The 18,537-nt window shown below is 37.8% G+C and overlaps 1 protein-coding gene across 10 annotated transcripts in view; it reads left to right on the forward strand.

The window, feature by feature from the left end:
- TJP1 (tight junction protein 1) overlaps positions 1–18,330 on the forward strand; it is a 174,326-nt gene extending 155,996 nt beyond the window's left edge. For 2 of the 10 annotated variants that reach the window (XM_069866445.1, XM_069866442.1), the window contains exons 16-28: positions 407–489; positions 1,246–1,456; positions 1,973–2,073; positions 3,215–3,568; positions 3,981–4,232; positions 4,999–5,898; positions 6,235–6,329; positions 6,828–7,052; positions 9,610–9,785; positions 10,491–10,932; positions 12,243–12,460; positions 13,016–13,159; positions 16,426–18,320. In XM_069866445.1, coding sequence (XP_069722546.1) covers positions 407–489; positions 1,246–1,456; positions 1,973–2,073; positions 3,215–3,568; positions 3,981–4,232; positions 4,999–5,898; positions 6,235–6,329; positions 6,828–7,052; positions 9,610–9,785; positions 10,491–10,932; positions 12,243–12,460; positions 13,016–13,159; positions 16,426–16,520 — 3,296 coding nt within the window. In that variant the 3' untranslated portion in view covers positions 16,521–18,320. Of the gene's footprint in view, positions 1–406; positions 490–1,245; positions 1,457–1,972; positions 2,074–3,214; positions 3,569–3,980; positions 4,233–4,998; positions 5,899–6,234; positions 6,330–6,827; positions 7,053–8,795; positions 9,576–9,609; positions 9,786–10,490; positions 10,933–12,242; positions 12,461–13,015; positions 13,160–16,425 lie in introns of those variants that run through there. The other 8 variants (XM_069866438.1, XM_069866439.1, XM_069866437.1 and 5 more) reach the window with 8 other exon arrangements.
- Positions 18,331–18,537: the final 207 nt, after the last annotated feature.

Genomic DNA, 18,537 nt, shown 5'->3' on the forward strand with positions numbered 1-18,537 from the left:
TCTGCAGTTATGAAATAGTCAGCTTCTGCTAGGTTGTTTGTTTTTACATCATTTCAACTGCTTATGTATGTTTAACAACATGATGATGATGATGATGTAAAAGAACAGACTAAATATAAGCTCTTTTGCTGTTTGGTTGATGGTAGTTGTCTGTATTCGAAGTATTAGTTATATTTATAGCCTTCTCAAACTTCATTTTAGTTCAGTGCCTTATTATTTTATTTCTAAGAGCTTTTGTGGAGTTTTATGGCCAAATTGTGGGTAGATTTTTGTGTATTTTGAATGGAGTGGAGAGTCTTCAATCTGAATTGACAATTGGAGCTGTGAAATGGTCTGTTTTATCTTGAAGAGAAAATGTAGAATACATCGTAAACTTACAACAGATTTTTACTGTTTTCTTTACCAGAGAGTGAACCAAGAGATGCTGGTACTGACCAACGTAGTTCTGGCATTATTCGTCTTCACACAATAAAACAGATAATCGATAGAGTAAGTCTTTTATTGTCACAGTACTTTAGCACAAAAAGAGTAAAACTGGTATCATCAAGTAAAGTGATGGGTGTTGTAAATTTAGAATAATAAATAAGGAGTTTGTTTGCTTTAGAAGTAACTTTCTCATCTTTCTATTGGTGAATTAAAAACCACCATCCCTTTTCTTCTCCATAATAATAAGTGCAGCAATTCTAGGCTTCGTTCCAGGGTGTGTTGTCCTCTCTCCATTAAGGCTGTTTTAAGCTCTTTCCTAATTCACTCAAAGCCATGGTGTGACATTACAGCTAGGAGTTGTTACTTCATTTATGGAGTCCTTGGTCTTCCCCTACCCAAATTACAAATTAATAAGTTGACATCCTTTTTTTGTGCAAGGACTAGAGGAAGGGATCCTTCAATCTCGCTTCCTTAATATCCTTAAAACATCTGATATTAGGTCATGATAGAAGGGGCTCTCTACTGCTCACCTTCTTTTTTCCTTTAAAACCTCCTTACTTTGAGGAGGCTTTTCTTAATTATTAAAAAGTTCAGTTATGTAGTCAGTCCTATAGTTCAGTATGTTTATGCATATGAAACATGGTATTGGAACTGGTTTGGTTTCTGTCATTCTATTGTTCAAATAGGAAAAGAATTTAAATCAATACTTGAAACAATGAATTCGGTAAATGTAATACCAAACAAATTTGTGGAGAATGTTTAAAAACCAGATTGCATAAGTGATTCATTTTCTTGCCTCTGTCCTTTTTATCACAACAGGACAAACATGCTCTGTTAGATGTCACTCCTAATGCAGTGGACCGTCTGAATTATGCCCAGTGGTATCCTATTGTAGTGTTCCTAAACCCTGACTCTAAGCAGGGTGTGAAGACCATGAGAATGAGGTTGTGCCCAGAGTCACGAAAAAGTGCCAGGAAGCTGTACGAAAGAGCTCACAAGCTACGCAAAAATAATCACCATCTCTTTACAAGTAAGTAACCTGGCAAATCAATCAGATGCATCTGAGAGGGTGGTGGGATGAGTGTAACTGCCAGACTCTTCTGTATGTGGACTAACTCAACCAATTGTTGCCTGGTTCAGGCCAATTCAAAACCAAATAGTTCATTTCTCGTGTGCATCATTTGCATGTGACTGCACAAACATAAAGCAATTTGAAACATAAGATGACATTACTAATAGATCTGATGGCTTTGTGGGATCATTAGCCAAAATCAAACATTTGAATAAATAGGAAGATAATTTAATTTTTTTGTGTGGGTGGCTAAATGGAAGCCTTACTTCAGTTGAAGCTGCTGTTAACTCAGTATTTGCTGTGGGATAAAATTTCCGAAACCACATCAGGCCTTAAGGTTGCTTTGAATACTAACATTTACTTCCCTATTTAAGTCTAATGTCTTTAACCTACCAGTTTGTTGTTTCTGTTACTGCTGGTACAGATCTTTCTTATAGCTTTGCAGAAATTCTAACTAACCTACTGTACTTCCAGCTACCATTAACTTGAATTCAATGAATGATGGATGGTATGGAGCTCTAAAGGAGGCAATTCAGCAGCAACAGAACCAACTAGTGTGGGTTTCAGAAGGAAAGGTAAGAAAATGTTTGGGGAGAAATGATGGAACAGTGTTTGAGGGTTTTTTTTGTTCACTCATTCTGATTGGTATAACAGATTTGGGCAGATACTTGTGGAATTAAGTGTTTTCCTTTTTTCCTCCTCATTTTATCTATCATTTGAAGATCTAAAGCAGTAATGCCTCATGGCTGTCTTAACTGCTCAAAACTGATTTATGCGGTTATTCCATTAATGAGAGCTGTACAGTTTTCCTTGTGCATGTAATGGCGTAGTAAGAAAGAGCATTTGCCCATTGACACTGTGAACTGGAGGATATAGTATTGCTTTGAAGACTTTGTGGTGATTGGATGCTTTTTCATGAAAACTTCTGGGTGTTTTGATGCATTGGTACTAGAGACTGGAATTGCATGTTGCCAGATTATTTTTCTGCTGATATAAAAGGGGCATATCGATGTTCTTTCTGACCTTCGAGAACTGCGTTCTCTCAGTTCTTGCCTTCTCAAGCTGCTTGATATGCTACATACAGTTAGTAAGTCCTCTTGAAGAACCGATACCAAGAAAAGTGCCAACTAGAAGTAGGCAATGGATCGGCTATTGCTGTGTATTTCTTTGGTATTTGGATTGCTTGTTTCTGTTCAGATTGAGCTCCTTTCACCTCCTTACATCTACCATCAAGTTAATGATTCCAGTATCATGATACCACTTTACACTGCAGCCTTGTGTCTTTCTAGACACTTTGATTTTCCTGGACACTGAGCTCTCTCCTCCCTTACACTTGACAGTCATGTGACCCCTTAGTAAAATTATTCAGAGAGCTCTAGACTGCAGAAAAGGTGTCAGCTGTAAGCTTGGAGTCTTCAACAATTAAAACCTGATTTCTCCTTCTGTGTTGTACTCAGAATTGTTGAATTCTCATACTGTTGCTGTGCTACTGAATTTGGAATATAGCTAACTCCTTTAACTAAAAGGCTTTCTGTTGTGGTTCAGAACAAGATACGTACGTTCTATTTGTTTGCTTCTTAAATTCACAAAAAAAAACTTCCTAGCAGCAGCATTCCTTAAAAGGTTGCAACTAGATGATCTTTAAGGCCTCTTCCAATCCAAACAATTCTGTGATTCTATTTCAATAAATGTGTACTCTAATTTTGTTTGACACAGGCAGATGGTGCTACAAGTGATGACCTTGATTTACACGATGACCGCCTTTCTTACCTCTCTGCTCCTGGTAGTGAATATTCTATGTACAGCACAGACAGCAGACACACATCTGACTATGAAGACACGGATACAGAAGGAGGTGCCTATACGGATCAAGAACTGGATGAAACTCTGAACGACGAGGTTGGGACTCCTCCTGAATCTGCTATTACACGTTCTTCTGAACCTGTTAGAGAGGATTCTTCTGGAATGCATCATGAAACTCAAACTTATCCTACTTATGCATCTCAAGCTCAGCCACAGCCAAATCTCAGAATAGATTCTTCAGGATTTAAAACTACTACTTCCCAGCCGGTAAGAAAGTACATTTCATATGCTGACCCCTATACATTGACTTTAGGTTGCAAGTTCTCTTGAACAAGAAATCTGTTCATAGGCTGCTTACCAGTGTTGTGAGTGTATGCAAAAGTGTCAAGAGCAAGAGCATGTTATGATGAATTGGAGAATCAGATTGCCGTACTGGTTTTAGTGACTTATTCTGACAGGAGGGGAATTGAAGTACCATTCTACTTTCATTAGATGTTTTGCCTTTTTAATCTTCAAGATAATGTATTTCTGGAAGTGCTAATGCATGATACTTGCAGTACATTTCATTCTACATCTAGCTGCATTGATCGAAGCATCATTTAAGTTATTTTGATATAAATCAAAAAGTCATGCAGTGATTCAATAGCGGTATATTTAAATTATTTTAAACACTTCACAGAAAGCAGAAGCCTCACCTGCAGTCCCTTACCTTTCCCCGTCGCCTGAATCAAACCCTGCAACCTCATCAGCCTCTGCAGTAAATGCTAATGTAAACCTAACTAATGTCAGACTGGAGGAGCCTACCGCTGCTCCTTACAACTCTTACCAGCCACAAGCGGGCCCCTTAAGAACATCAAGTACTGAGGGAGCTCATATGGTCCTAAGGGATCGAGAACCATCACCCTTATCGCCGCATATAGATCCAGCAAAGGTACCTGTGCCACACTTGCGCTGATTTCCTGCTATACATCGAGCTAGCACATGATCTTTTTGGTTTGCCCTTATTTGAAGAATTCCTTCTGATTTTTTTTTTTTCTGTAATAAATCATGCAGGTTACAAAGCAGTGCATCTGAATTGCTAAGCATCATCTAATGTTTTGTGTGCATGGCTTCAAACTACATACTTTTCACTTGTCAAAAAGATGACATTAAAGAGGACTGCATTCTGTATTTTGATTTTACTGTACGCGTGACTTCTTTAGCTTGTCAATGTTGTGCTCTTTATTAATGAGTCCTTGAAAAAACCCGTTTTTTCCTGAAATGACAATAGCTCTTTGTACATTTTTTAAATCATTCCAGTTCATTAATTATGAAGATGAATCCAGTTTGTTGGGTGACCTTATATGTCCCCAGCAATGCTAGAACTAACTTAAATACGTAAATTGATTTACTTCCACTCTTCTTACCCTCTGCAAAAAAGCCTGTGTGCCTCCTGCCCAACACCAAACCCCAAAGATGAGAGACTAACTTTCTTTCCCTGTTAATCTGCTTATGTGTTTTTGCTTAAAACTAGGACTAGAAGGGATCTCTTGAATCACAAGTTCAGCTTCCTGTGATTGCAAACAACTGCATCAAATGATTCAGCTTCAACAAAATAAAGCAAATATTTAAACCCAAAGCTTATTTAAAACATTGCATTTCAAATGTGGTTGCAGTTACTCTTCGGTTTAACTGATAACTATGCCCCTCTCTAACAGGTATTCCGAAAGGATCCATACATCAATGAAGAAGCATCCAGACAAACCTATGTCTTAAAACAGGGAGCAATTAATCACCCAGTTCAGAGACAGGAAAGGGACCCAAATCTGATCTATGAATCACAGGCTCAGTATGCAGAAAAACAACCGAGTCGGGACTATGAACAGTCAGCTTATAGGTATGACTCTACAAACTATGTAGATCAATTTTCTCGTGGTTACGACCCTCGCCTACATTATGATGACCGTGTGCCTCCCTATGAGGAGCACTGGGCATATTATGATGAAAAACAGCCCTACAACCAAACAAGAACAGCTTATGAAAACCAGCCTCCTAGGGATCTTGATTCCAGACAAAATATTGAAGAGAGCACAGAACGCAGCTATTATCCAGCACAACCTCGTTTTGAGGAACCCCCTCCAATGAGCTATGATAGCAGACCTCGCTATGAGCATGCGCCCAAGAACTTCAGCTTACCACAAGTGCGATATGAAGATCAACATACTGTTGGGTATGATGCGCATGGTAGATACAAACAAGAAACTCAGCCATACCAGTCAGCCATATCTCGATCTCCTGAACCGAAGCAGTACTTCGACCCACATATAAGGGGCTATGAACAAGGTCCCCCTCAAGCTTATAATGCTAAACCTGGACAATATGAGCCCTCTCATAGTACTTCAAGTGTTTCTCTTCCTCCTCCCCCTTCATCACAAACCAAACCGGAAGTTTTGCCTTCTAATAGTAAACCACTGCCTACACCACCATCTCTAGCAGAGGAAGAAGAAGATCCAGCCATGAAACCACAGTCTGTGCGAAGTAGGGTTAAGATATTTGAAAGGAGGAGGTCACCGTCTTTGGAAAAAATTAAGGACCCAAGTGATACACCAAGTGTCAAGGTAAGTGATTTATGTTTTTTTAATTCCTGCTTTTTGCTAATGAGACCAAATTGCAAGAAGTAAAATACTGTCTTGTAAAGAAAGCTTTGGAGCTTGTGGAATTGTCTCTTGACAACTTAACTGTGGTATGTTTATAAGTAGAAGCTGAAAACTTCTGTGGAAGCGCTGAAGGGGATCTTGCATGCTGAAAACTCTTCCAATTCATATTTCACTACTATTTCTTTCTGGTTTGCCTTTTGGGGAAAGGGGCATGCAGTTTTTGTGTAAAAAAACCTAACTGTTCTATCTTTCTAAATGTTAGAACCTTAAGACAATGTGCTGTGCTTTTCTTTACAGCCTCCAGAACTAGCACCTAAGCCTGTACTCACATCTGTGGGTGGCCCAAAACCAACTTCTCAAAGCCAGTATGAACACGACAAAACAAGTTACAGGTAGATGCACAACTGATTGATTATGTTTTGTTTTCAATATGAGATTAGAATATTCAGAAAACACATTTTAGAGTTTCAAACTGTAAACTGCAGAGTGGAGATTCAGAGTTTATCAGTGTGATTTCTGTTGCGGTAGTAAGGCATAACATCAGTTCTCATGGATGTGTTATCTGGGAAGTGAGGGGAGGACGTGGTATGCTTTTTTTGGCTTTTTGAAGAAACTCAGTCGATGTGTCCATCTTACTATTTTTTTCTATATTTAATTGAAATAATTCAAAAGTAAAACAGAAGAAAAGGTAAGGTGAAAGGGAAATAAGGATTTTCTTCATGCTATGTCACAGCTCTCTAACTGCCATGCAGCATAAGTTAAAAAAAAAAAAAAGGCAAGGCATTAATTTGTAAGAATTTCATTTTGGTTGTGTTATTACTAGCTAGGTTGTGAGAGTTTTAATTCAGGTACTAAAGCTTGTTCAACTGTATTTTATTGTTCTTGGTTAGGGCTCCAGAACCACAGAGACCTCAAGTCAAGCCGCCTGAAGATATCGTGCGTTCAAATCATTATGATCCTGAAGAAGATGAAGAGTACTACCGAAAGCAGCTCTCCTACTTTGATCGCAGGAGTTTTGAAAATAAGCCATCTGCGCAGGTTCCTGCCAGCCATCATTCTGAGCCCACTAAACCAATACACTCACAGAATCAGCTGAATTTCACCAATTATTCTAAGTAAGTTTGAGGGGATTTTTGGTTTTTAATTGGAAAGAGGAGGGCGGCAAATAGGACTAAAATATAAACTCTGCCTCGTCAATGAAATCCCAGGGATTCATGGTATCTAATTGAAATTGTTGGATTTGTGAAGTCACCTTCTCTGTTTAGTTGTAGCTTTAGGTTGAAAACTAATAATGATTGAACTTCTAATTTTGATAAACTAAATGACTAATTTCTGTAGTTTTCAGGACCTTCAACATGTTACTACCTTCAGGTACCATTTACTAACAGAACATAATGAAATATTTCCTTAGGCTAACTAACACTGAGTGCTGAAAAGGCTTTCAAAGCAAAGGATTCTGTTTGTTCCGGTTCTGCATGCATTTATTCTGGAGACAGGCTTCTACGCATTCTTCGTGTTTGACATTAGGAAACTGAGTCTTAAGGGAATATTGCTGAGGTCAGAATTTAATCTGTTGATGGAAACATCTGTTTCCTGTATTGTTCTGCTTCCTTGGTTTGGAACATTTTGATACAGAAATTGTGTGAAAGCTCATACACAGATTTAGGTCAGGTAAAGAACTGGTTGTCTTGGTAGAGACTTATGCAAACTTTGTGAATACTCTCCACAGTTTACCTAAATTTGCAAGATTTGTTTTGATTCAAATGATAACAACTAACATTAATGGAAGTAAGCAGAAAGAGGTAAATGGAAACACTACTCAGCTGGTCAGTACTGACTGTAGAAGCTTGCTGCAATGTAATTGCTTGGGGAACGCAAAAGGATTGCTGTCTTGAGAATGCGTTTATATTTAGGACTCTTGTTTCACCAGCTTCCAGTTCGTCCCCTGTTAGTTGCTTGTTATTAATCTTTTTTTCCAGTGAATTTATATGGTAATTAATACTCACTTTGGGAAGCCATGATTTCAGGTGGGCAGTTCTGTAAGAAAGCAGCTACTACCCACCTGGAATAAAGACAGCAGTGAGCATGCAGGATTGACTTCTCTTGTGGGATGAAGGGCTTCGTATAAAATCAGCAGGAATATACAGCAGATCTGCAGTGATCTTTCTGTAGCACTGACTTGAGAGGTAGTAGCACAGGTGCTGTATTAGCTCACTGAGCATCACATTCACGTGGTCACCAAGCAGGCTTTCAAAAGTTGATCGGCCCTTTTGTTAGTTTTACAACAGACTCCTCTAAGCAGTAAGAGTGGTACCATTTAAAATTGTTGCCTGTTTCATATATATATGTGTGTACATATATGTATATGGTGCTATAAAAACACTTGCTATGGATATACCCTCAGAATGTGATCTGCAATACAAAAACCATTGTTTTCCTGTATATGTTAAGACTGAAGAGGTTAACACAAATGGGACCTTAAGTGAGAGATGATTAGAATATGGGATTTATATTTTGTTCCCTTGTTTTAATGTACTGAATAACTTTGTTTATACAGGTTGTAACAAATGGTTTAGAGTAATCTCATTCTCAGTATTTGCCAGTTTGAGGGCTTGACCACCTCTTAATGCACTGACAAAATCTCGTATTAAATGTAGGAGGTGATCACTGTGCGTATGCATATGGTAAAGGCCCTATTGGAAACGTCACTGTTGAAATTAGTGTCTCTTTGTTTAAACAGTCTTGTCATATGAGAACTGCTAGGACTAACATAAAAAAGTGTGAAGAAATAATATGCTCAAGATAGAATGACTTTTTTCTTTCATTCTTCTGTTGCTGTTTGCTTTGCTATCACCTAGATTTCTTGGCTCTTACACTAGCTATGACTACTTGAAAAGGAACATCAAGTGGTAAGACTGTTGTTGATGTGAGGATGTTTTCAGGTGTCCTCTCACTGTTACATTTCATCACAGGCATTATGTGCACTTAAAATTTTAAGCATGCAAATTCTGAAAGCAAGTGCAATATATTGTAGTTCAAAATTGCAGGCTGATTTAAAATAAAAAAGTTCCTGAACTGAAATTTTGGAGAACTATTTTCAAAACGTTATTCTTAACTTGTGAATGTTATTTCTAGTTTATCTACGCTATGCACATAAAGCTAGTGAAGCTTAAGCTGATTGCATTTCTAATTAAGATGGCATTGTTCAAATACTAGGTGTATTTAGAAAAGTTGTACTAGAATCCATTTTCCTATTGGCTAATGATGCTTTTCAAAAACAACCCACCCACCCCCCAAAAAGTGGATTTGTATTTTTACTTTGAAGACCTGCTCAATTAGAGAATGCTTTCTCATTGAAATTACCCAAATGAAACTGAGAAATTAAGATCTTGGAGGCAATAATGCAAATACACCTGAAATGTCATCTGCCTTTTGTTTGCCATGGTTTGTGTTACTAATCTTCTAAAGATTCAATGTTGTCTTAATCTTTTGTGCTTACCAATAAATGTTTTTATACTTGAGACAGGATGTTAAAGAAAATCGTGGTTTAATGTTTATAGGAAAAGATGGAAATCAGGTGATCATAGAAGAAAAAAATAGCAGTGAATGCAGGAGATCAGAGCCCTGAGGAATCACAACAGTCAAATGTGGGTTTTTCTTTGATTTCAACAGGGCGAAACCAGCTGATACTGAATCAATGGACAGGCCCGTTGGTGAAAAACGCTATGAGCCAATCCCTCCGGTTACAACTCCTCCTCCTGCTCCTTCAGTCCAGTATACGCAACCTCAGTCGATTAACAGTCCTGTTCTGTCTCTCCCAGCACATCACAAGCCTGCCCTTTCTGAAGGTGAGCAGTTGGGAAACTAACCTGTCTCAGGCAGGAGCAAGTGTCACTTGTCAGGTGCTTGTGTGGTTGCTTCAGCAAGTCTACACTGGTAACTGTGCTGTTTTCTAATTGAAAGTTAGAATAATTATTACTGAAAACAGCTTTTTACTATAGTGAGATTGAATTTTGTGAAATGATTTAGTGATCCTGTCTGAGACTGTAACATCCAGGTGTCACTACAACTGTCTGTTTCTTATCTAGTGGTCTCAGCAAAGATGAAGTAAAATTTCCAGTACTTAGGAATATACCTCTCTCTCTTTGGGCCGGAATCCTTTGGGCACTAGTAGTAGCTATAGACAAACAAGTGGTTTTCCCTTTTACACTGAGAGGATTGCGTGGTCCAACTGAATTTTTCAGCTTGCAAGTGTGTAATAGTGTTTTAATACTGGTTTTCTGGAGGTTGGTTTTTTTTCATGGTGTAAATCAGTCTAACTTTTTTTTTTGGTATGTCATACCGTTGTATCCAAGGTATCGATTTAATAAAATGTAGATAACTTGCTTGAACATACAAAACACAGTAGAAGGACAGTCTAAGAGCTAAACTTGAACCCATATGTATTGCATCTGGTAGGTTAAGAATTGGCTAAAATGTATTCTTATGCCATAGTGAATGTGACTGGAAATCACTGGTTACTGATGAATCTGGTGTTTGTATTTGTGTTGCAGTTAACTCTGTATCTGACCCTCCTCCACCTCAGAATAAGCCAGCAATGTTCAGATCCTCCAGAGAGGACACTGTGCAGTCCACTTACTACCCTCAGAAAAGCTTCCCTGACAAAGGCCCCGTTAATGGAACTGAACAGATTCAGAAAACGGTCACTCCTTCTTATAACCGCTTTACGACAAAACCTTACACCAGTGCTGCAAGGCCCTTTGAGCGCAAGTTTGAAAGCCCGAAATTCAACCATAATCTCTTGCCAAATGAAGCTCAGCATAAACCAGAGTTGCCATCAAAATCTCCAAATTCTCCTCAACCGATTTTGAAAGCACACAGCTCGTCGCAGCCTCCTGAGTTTGATAGTGGAATGGATACCTTTGCTGTACAGGTCGACAAGCCTAAATACCAACCAAATAATGTTAATGCTGTGCCTAAAGCTATTCCCGTAAGGTAAGCTGCTGCTTTTTGTCTTTCTGTTAGCTCATGTTTAGGAGCGTGTCTGTGAAACTTGTGAAAAATAGTGTGGGGGTTTTGTTTTGCTATGCTTCCAATTTTGGTTAATGTTACAGTTGAAAGATTGATACTACGAATCTAAAATTCTGCCACACAGCACTGAAGAGCATTTGAATAGATACTTAAAAGTACGTCCTGTGTCCCTGCACTATCTTGCATCCTGTTATTAGAAAGTGGCACAGGTTTTATTTCCTGGTTTTCGTACTATAATTAGAAATCTTCTAGTAGATAGTCATCATTTGTCTTCTCAGTGTCTTTCTAGAAGATGGAATTAATTTCTGAGAATAGTTGTTGTAACAAATTGTGTTCATTCTGTGTGCTTAGAGAGAATCCTCATGGTAAAGTGTGTTTTAAAATATTTGTAGAAAGAGTAATTTTAGCAGTCTCGTATAGGTTCTCTTTGCTACGAGATAAAAAAACTGCTTTAAAGCAGCTTGAGCTTGCCTAATGTGCTTTAGGTGTAAGAACAATGTCAGGAACAACAGAGTATTACAATCTTGAGCAATTTACTGACTTGTAAATTTTTTTCACTAATATTTGCAGAAGTGTTCTGTTACTCTTCGATTTAAAAATAATGTGTGAACCAGAGTAGAAATCATCCTACTTAAGCACCTGATAAATGTTTTGATTCTGTAGTTCAGTGGACTGCTAGAAATTTTGAAATTATTGGTTCTTTAATTGAAATTCTTTAGAAATTGATCTGAAATCTACTCAAACAAGCTATTTCATAATGTTCTGTGTTGTTCTTTAATTATATGCAGGCATCCTGAAAAAAATAGTGTGGTGGATTGTTTTTGTTACGGTTTTTTTACAGGCTTTGATTTCAATATATATCTGACTAAAGAGGTTCATTGGGTCTTGAACAAGAATTATTATTCCTTATGGAGTTCTAGGAGGAAAAAGAAACTTACAGATGTTAATTACACATAGTTGTACTAAGCTGAATTATGTAGCTGGGGCAAGCTCTTGACAATACAAGATGCAAGTGGTCCAAAATCTTGCTTTAAGTACTCTTTCAACATTTTTAGAGTTTAGGGTGTTTTTGTGAAAATGTTCTCATAGCAGAACTTGAACTATGTTGGTCTTGGCTATTTGGCACCATCAAATGTGGGACGCTTAAGGTTGTCATAAAATCAGTGGTAGCTTCCTCTAAGCTGTGCTTTGCTAAAATGTTAGAGGGAAGTATGCCACTGACATTGAGGAAGGAAATATTGATTAAACTGCTAGGCTTTCTCTCTTACATACAGCCCTTCAGCACTTGAGGACGAGGAGGAAGAAGATGGACACACTGTTGTAGCCACAGCAAGAGGCGTATTTAACAGCAACGGTGGCGTATTGAGCTCCATAGAGACTGGAGTTAGTATTATTATACCCCAGGGAGCCATTCCAGAAGGAATAGAGCAAGAAATCTATTTCAAAGTCTGCAGAGACAACAGTATACTTCCACCTTTGGACAAAGAGAAAGGTGAGAGCTGGCACTGTATGCTTTTCTGTTATTTCATACCGTTCTTGTCTACCAGCAGTAAAATTGAATATGAAAATACTGTAATAGGCTTCAATATAACATATATTTTTGTATGAAGATACTGTACATCTCACAAAAAGTATAAGGGAGGTGATACTCTGCTTAATATGGAAAATTGCAAGCAAGATAAAGGCCCTGAATTACAACTTGAGAATATACAACTTGTAGACTTAAGTACTGATTTCAAACACACCTAGTGCACACCCCCCCAAGGAAAACAAACAAACAAACAAAAAAACCCGCCCAAATTATTTAGTCATCAAACTTGTTTACCTTTTTCATTTTGAGATTGTGAGATGTTCCACTGAAAATTCACTTGAGTGCTCTGAAAGAAACTATGAGGAATAGTCTTGCCAAGTGTTTTTCTTTACTGACAGATCAAAATGCTCGTGTTTTTCTCTAAAACTAAGTTGTGGGTTAACTCTGCAATGAAATTATGTAATAGTTCGAACTAAAGGGCGATCAGTAAGGTTTTTTTCTTTCTCTTAACTACAGGTGAAACACTTCTTAGCCCCTTGGTAATGTGTGGGCCTCATGGACTAAAATTCCTGAAGCCAGTGGAGCTGCGCCTGCCACATTGTGCGTCTATGACCCCTGATGGTTGGTCTTTTGCTCTAAAATCCTCCGACTCCTCGTCGGGTATGCTGTCCTCCCTCTGTCCTTTTGGGGCTTTTGGGTGCTATCGTATAATTTAAGTTAATTCGGCTAAGGGTGTTGCTGTGTAATATTAAGAACTCAATCATTGTATTTGTGTCAAACTCTCCATTTCACTTTCATTACAAATGTCTTACATTTACTCATGGTGCAAATTCATAGCTAAAACCATGATAGTGGAAAAAGAGTATTCTCTCTAGTCTGTTAAATATTACCGTATTTTTCTATTGTCTTCTTTCTTGAGGACTGCTACAGCTGAATACACTTGAAATGGTAGTCGCACTAAAACCGAGAGGAAATGATCATGTACCTCTGATTGGCCTTTGTAACATAACTGGTGTTTGTCTGTTGCTTAATTAACCATATAGGACTCTGGCAAATCTTAACAATCTGCATGCTCATAAATCATGATTTAATGCTTGTTAACTGTTTCCATGTGTGCAAGTTGATGCTAACAGTTGGGTCATTTAAAAAACTATAGCGTTCAGTAAAAGCATTTACAATTCATTCTAACGTAGCTGGATCTTCCACAAGACTTTTCTTGCTTGCTTCTGCCTCTTTCTCCTCTACCGCCTTTTACCCAGAGGTTTCTGGTTAATAGTAAAAGTTGCAACTAGGTTGCAATTTTATTTACCTGTTCATTTTTACCTCACTGTGGCTTTCTGGGAGAATGTATTGGCTGATATTGTCAGTGAGGAGCCTAACAGAATTCTGGGCAAGTTTCAAGCAATTTCATGAAATGGCTGTGAGGTTACAGAGATTCCAAAAAGGAATGTTTGCGCATCTGGGGACAAAGTCTTAAGGTTTTATTCAGCTACCTTCAAAATTTATGGTGGAAGGTTCAAACCATTAATGTATGATCGAAGTAATGACTGAATGATGTACTCCTATAATACAGCATTTAAGCCACCATGTATGCATATCTCCGTCACCGATGTATCTATCACCGTCAACACCAAAGCACTGATGCTTTGAAAGATTTAAAGCATCGATCCCCTTGATGGGGATTCAATAACCTAGAGGTATTAATGGCAATAATTTTTAGTTGTTTTTTATAAACTATTATACGCATGTGTTGCATGCATCTATTTAACAATGTGTGTATACATGGCAGTGTTAAAACACGGACTCGTAAATGACAGGGTCCCAGAAGTTATTGAGTATGTACAAAAGTGACACAGCACTTCTTTGTAACTAATAGCACCTGTTCATGAACTTACTTGATGAGAAGGGAGAGGACTCAAATGATCTGAGCAGTAACTGGAGTTACTGAGACATTTTTCTCCCTTTCCAAAGTGGGATGTGTGTGTGGGCGCATGTGTGGGTGAGAGCAAGAGCGTGTATATTTAAACCCTAACACTTTCTGTACTGTAAATATAACACCACATTCTGTTAATCTGAAATGGGATGTATATCATAACATTGCTCTTTTGAGACAAACTTTAAAATTAGGCAATTCTGTCTTATGATATGTAAGTAGACCATACTGTGTCTTAAATAAATCATTGTTTTCTCTCTTTCTAAATTAGCTGGTTATGGGACTCTGATTTTTGAGGTGGCTTTTTAATAAGTTCATACAATTCTGGGGGTTTTCTCTCTTGAGTTGTCTGCTCTACCTCATCTTTTCTCAATGTATCCATGTTCTTTCCTAAAAGTTACATTCATTTGCACTTACTAACATCCTTTCTGCCACATTTAAACCTCATATACTGATATTTTCCTATTAAACCCCTTCAAAAGTTTGAATGATTCTGGTATTAAAACCTGGGTGGTGAGGGGTGGGAGGAGGGGCTGGAAATTGCCTTTTATGGCCACACCATATTAGTAAAAAATATTGAAGGTTCTTTTTTTTTTTTTTTTTTTCAAAGCAGTTGTATGTAACTGTGGGAAAAACATCCTCGACAGCTAGAGGTTTCACTGGCTGCAGTCTAATCCTTACTAAGTATTTATAAACAAAGGCTGGAAAAAGTCTGCCATTGTCACATGTGCAAGACTAGGGCCTGGTTATCCTCCAGTCCTGTTTTACCCTTCTAATATTTCCTGATGTCATGTGAGTTTTGAATGGAATTCACTGCATCTATAAAATGAAAAAGTCCTCCAGCATTATTGAGCTTCTTGACTGGATTAAGTAGTCTTGGCTGGTTGCAGTAAACGTGTCTACATTCTCTAACCATACACAGGCCACTTCTATTCTTCGTCCCTACATCAGATGTTGTCATCACTCAGTGCATTGTGTACCTCATTTTGTTTTCATGAGTTCTTCGAGAAAATTTTGTGGAATTTACATCAGTCTCATTTGACACAGGAGTCTCAGGTGTTTGCAGTCTGTGTGACTGGGTTCTCTTAACTTACTGCACGATTCGTCAAGTCTGATCTGTTGTGGCCAAGCTATTTAAAGTCATTTATCTGGAAGGCTTAAGAGAACTTAACAGTGCACATCTCACTGTTCCGCCACAGTGGGTTGATGAGATGTTTTGTATAGCGGCAGCACTTAGTAGTGGTTTTAGGTGGGTAGATGAAGAACAGTTTCTACAGGTGAAAGAAAAAATAGACCGTGCAGATGGAATGTAACCTTTATCTGGTGAGATGGCAGCTGATGACTTTTGCTTGTAAAAGATAGTTACACAGGACCTTTGACCATAAGTAGATAAGATCTGTTGTAAAATTGTAAAGTAGCTACCAGTTAACTAGAATCCCTTTTAGAATGACAATATTTCAGGTTTTTAAATGAGCCTGCTGGATTGCGAAATTACTGCAATCCTGTCTAAAATAATTTTCATAATAGAAGAGAAAACTGCCAGTGTGTCAGTGTTTAGTTACAACACAACTTGTGATTTGACTCATCTGTGTTCAGAACTGTTCCTAGAAACTTCAAATGTGTGCTACCCAGATGAGTTTTTAAAATATCTTATTTTCTGGCAGTTTAGGAAAGAGCCAGTGAGTACCTGATTCACTGTTGCTGCTTCTCAAATGGAAAGCACTGTGTTGGTGCTGCAGAGTAGCATGACTTATGTTTTCGAGTGCCACAGTATCTGTTTTGAATGACTGATCGACATTATATGAAAATAAAGGGTTAACTTTTTACTAATAGCATGCAAACTGCAGATTTAAAAAAAAGAAAAACCAGCCAAAAAAAACTCACAGGTGTTGATTCAGAACTTAAAAGCTCCTGTCCAAAAGCTTGGTTATTTCAAGATGTACACTGTTTGACAGCTGATACTAAACACCAGCATTGTGTTTTCCTCCCACAGGTGACCCCAAAACCTGGCAGAACAAGTCTCTTCCTGGGGATCCAAACTATCTTGTTGGAGCAAACTGTGTTTCAGTCCTAATTGACCACTTCTAAACATTAAGTTAGCTGACTGACTAAATAATGTGAAACTGAGATGGACCTTACATGTAAACTGAACCACTCTATCAAGTATTAACTGTTTTATAAGTGATAATGGATCTTAGTGTTTAAATATCTTGCTTTAACTAACAACGGTTTAGCAAGTACACTCTTTGAACCATGGTCACAATACATGCCACAAGCAGGGCTGTACAGTGGAAACAAGGTAGGGGGGTTGCAGGTTCTGTGTGCTTTGGTTTGTTGGTTGTTCTTTTGTGCTCTTTTTTGTTTCTTTTTTTGTTGGGTTTTTTTTGTTTTGTTTTTTTTTTTTCAAGGACACTGCTAGTATCTCATGGTTTAAAATCTGAAAGTACCAGTGGAATTCTATTCAGAGGAACTGAATTTGGTTCATTCTCCACTGGCGAAAACACAGAATTTGGCCTGGATTTTTTACAACTGTGTGTTTGTTACTCACGAAACTACCTTTTGGTCTCTGGTTTATGAATGACTTTTGGTGTACGTGTCTAATGGAATGGCAGCCAGCTCGGGGTAGCACAGTTTAGATGTTTTCCTCTGCCGAGAGGCTAATGCAAACACATCTACTTACTGTATATGGGAACATTGTCATGAGAACAGGGGGGAGGGGGAAGCATGTGGGATGACTATGGTTCAGTTGCCTCTGTGGATTTGTAAATTAACCACATTATTACAGACCTATTAACCAGCAGGGATGCCTTACCCTCATGTTTTTAATAGTCTTAGCTCTCATAGTTCTCTGTATTAAGTTTGTATGGCTTTTGTGCTTACCTAGATAATATATCATGAGAAACTGGGGAGAGGAGAGAAAAAAAAAAAATCTTGGGAGTTTGGTTTAGAGAATGAGTATTGTTTGTGTTCATCAGCCAGAAGAGAACCAGAAGAATATGATGGTATGTTTTCTGCTATGCATTTGAAAATTTATAGATGTTATAGACGGCTTGTATATAATGCGTGCATACCACTTTTGTTCTTGGTTTGTAAATTAACTTTTATAAGCTTTACCTTTTTATATATATAAATATATATAAAAACAAACAAAGTTTCTTAAGGATATCTTTGTATTCTCATACCTTTTGAGCCTTGAACTTTGACATCTGCAGCAATAAAGCAGCATTTCTACAATATATGAAAAAGGACATTTTTTAAAAATGCACAAAGTTGTTACCTTTTTAAGTGCTGCATTTAAAGAATATAACTCGGAATTCTCTACTTTGATTAAATTCTTGGAAAGTATCCCTACTGTAATTTGTCATAAGGATGCTGTACTATGTGCCCTGAAATGTATTTTTTTACTAATAGACAATTTATTATGGCACAATGGCACTACTACTGTTTAGATAATATACCACTGCATTCTGTTAATGAGTTATTAGCTATTCAGGTGTGGCTGATTTTTTTTCTCTGCAGTTATTAAAATTACACGTTTCTAAATATACAGAATAAAACTGTTTTTAAAATAATAAAGGAGATTGTAGTACCTTATTGTTTCTGAAATGCATTTCTGTGAACGTGACAAAATCAATTTGATTTTTCCCTGTGCAAGTAGGCAGCAGTGTTCTGCTGTTTGTTCATACACGGAGCAGAGCTCTTGTGTGGAGTCAGTTGGAGCTGGCAAGAGCAAAGCTTCTGAAAGGAACTCCAGTGTGGATCTACAGGAAACGCTCAATGCAAGTACGAGTTGCAGACTCGTCCCTTGAATCACTACGTTGGTGCTAGTTTACTTATTATACCTGCTTTTCCAAATACTTTGGTAGTGCTCTAGCTTGCTGATTCACATGCTAGATCTAAGATTTTAACAGGATTCTGTAGGAATATCTTTATCAGTATTGCTCGGTGGCTAAGGAGTAAGCTACTGTTAATCTGTAAGAAATATAAATTCTGGAGGTTGTTTTTAGATAATTGCTGGAAAACAGCGCGTAACCCTCGTGTTTCCTTTTTGTGAACTTTTACTGACCAGTTAGGTTGTTTCTCAGGCATGACTTGCTCTACAAGA

The sequence above is a fragment of the Phaenicophaeus curvirostris genome, chromosome 12 (genome assembly GCF_032191515.1).
Source record: "Phaenicophaeus curvirostris isolate KB17595 chromosome 12, BPBGC_Pcur_1.0, whole genome shotgun sequence".
Taxonomy (NCBI): Eukaryota; Metazoa; Chordata; class Aves; order Cuculiformes; family Cuculidae; genus Phaenicophaeus; species Phaenicophaeus curvirostris.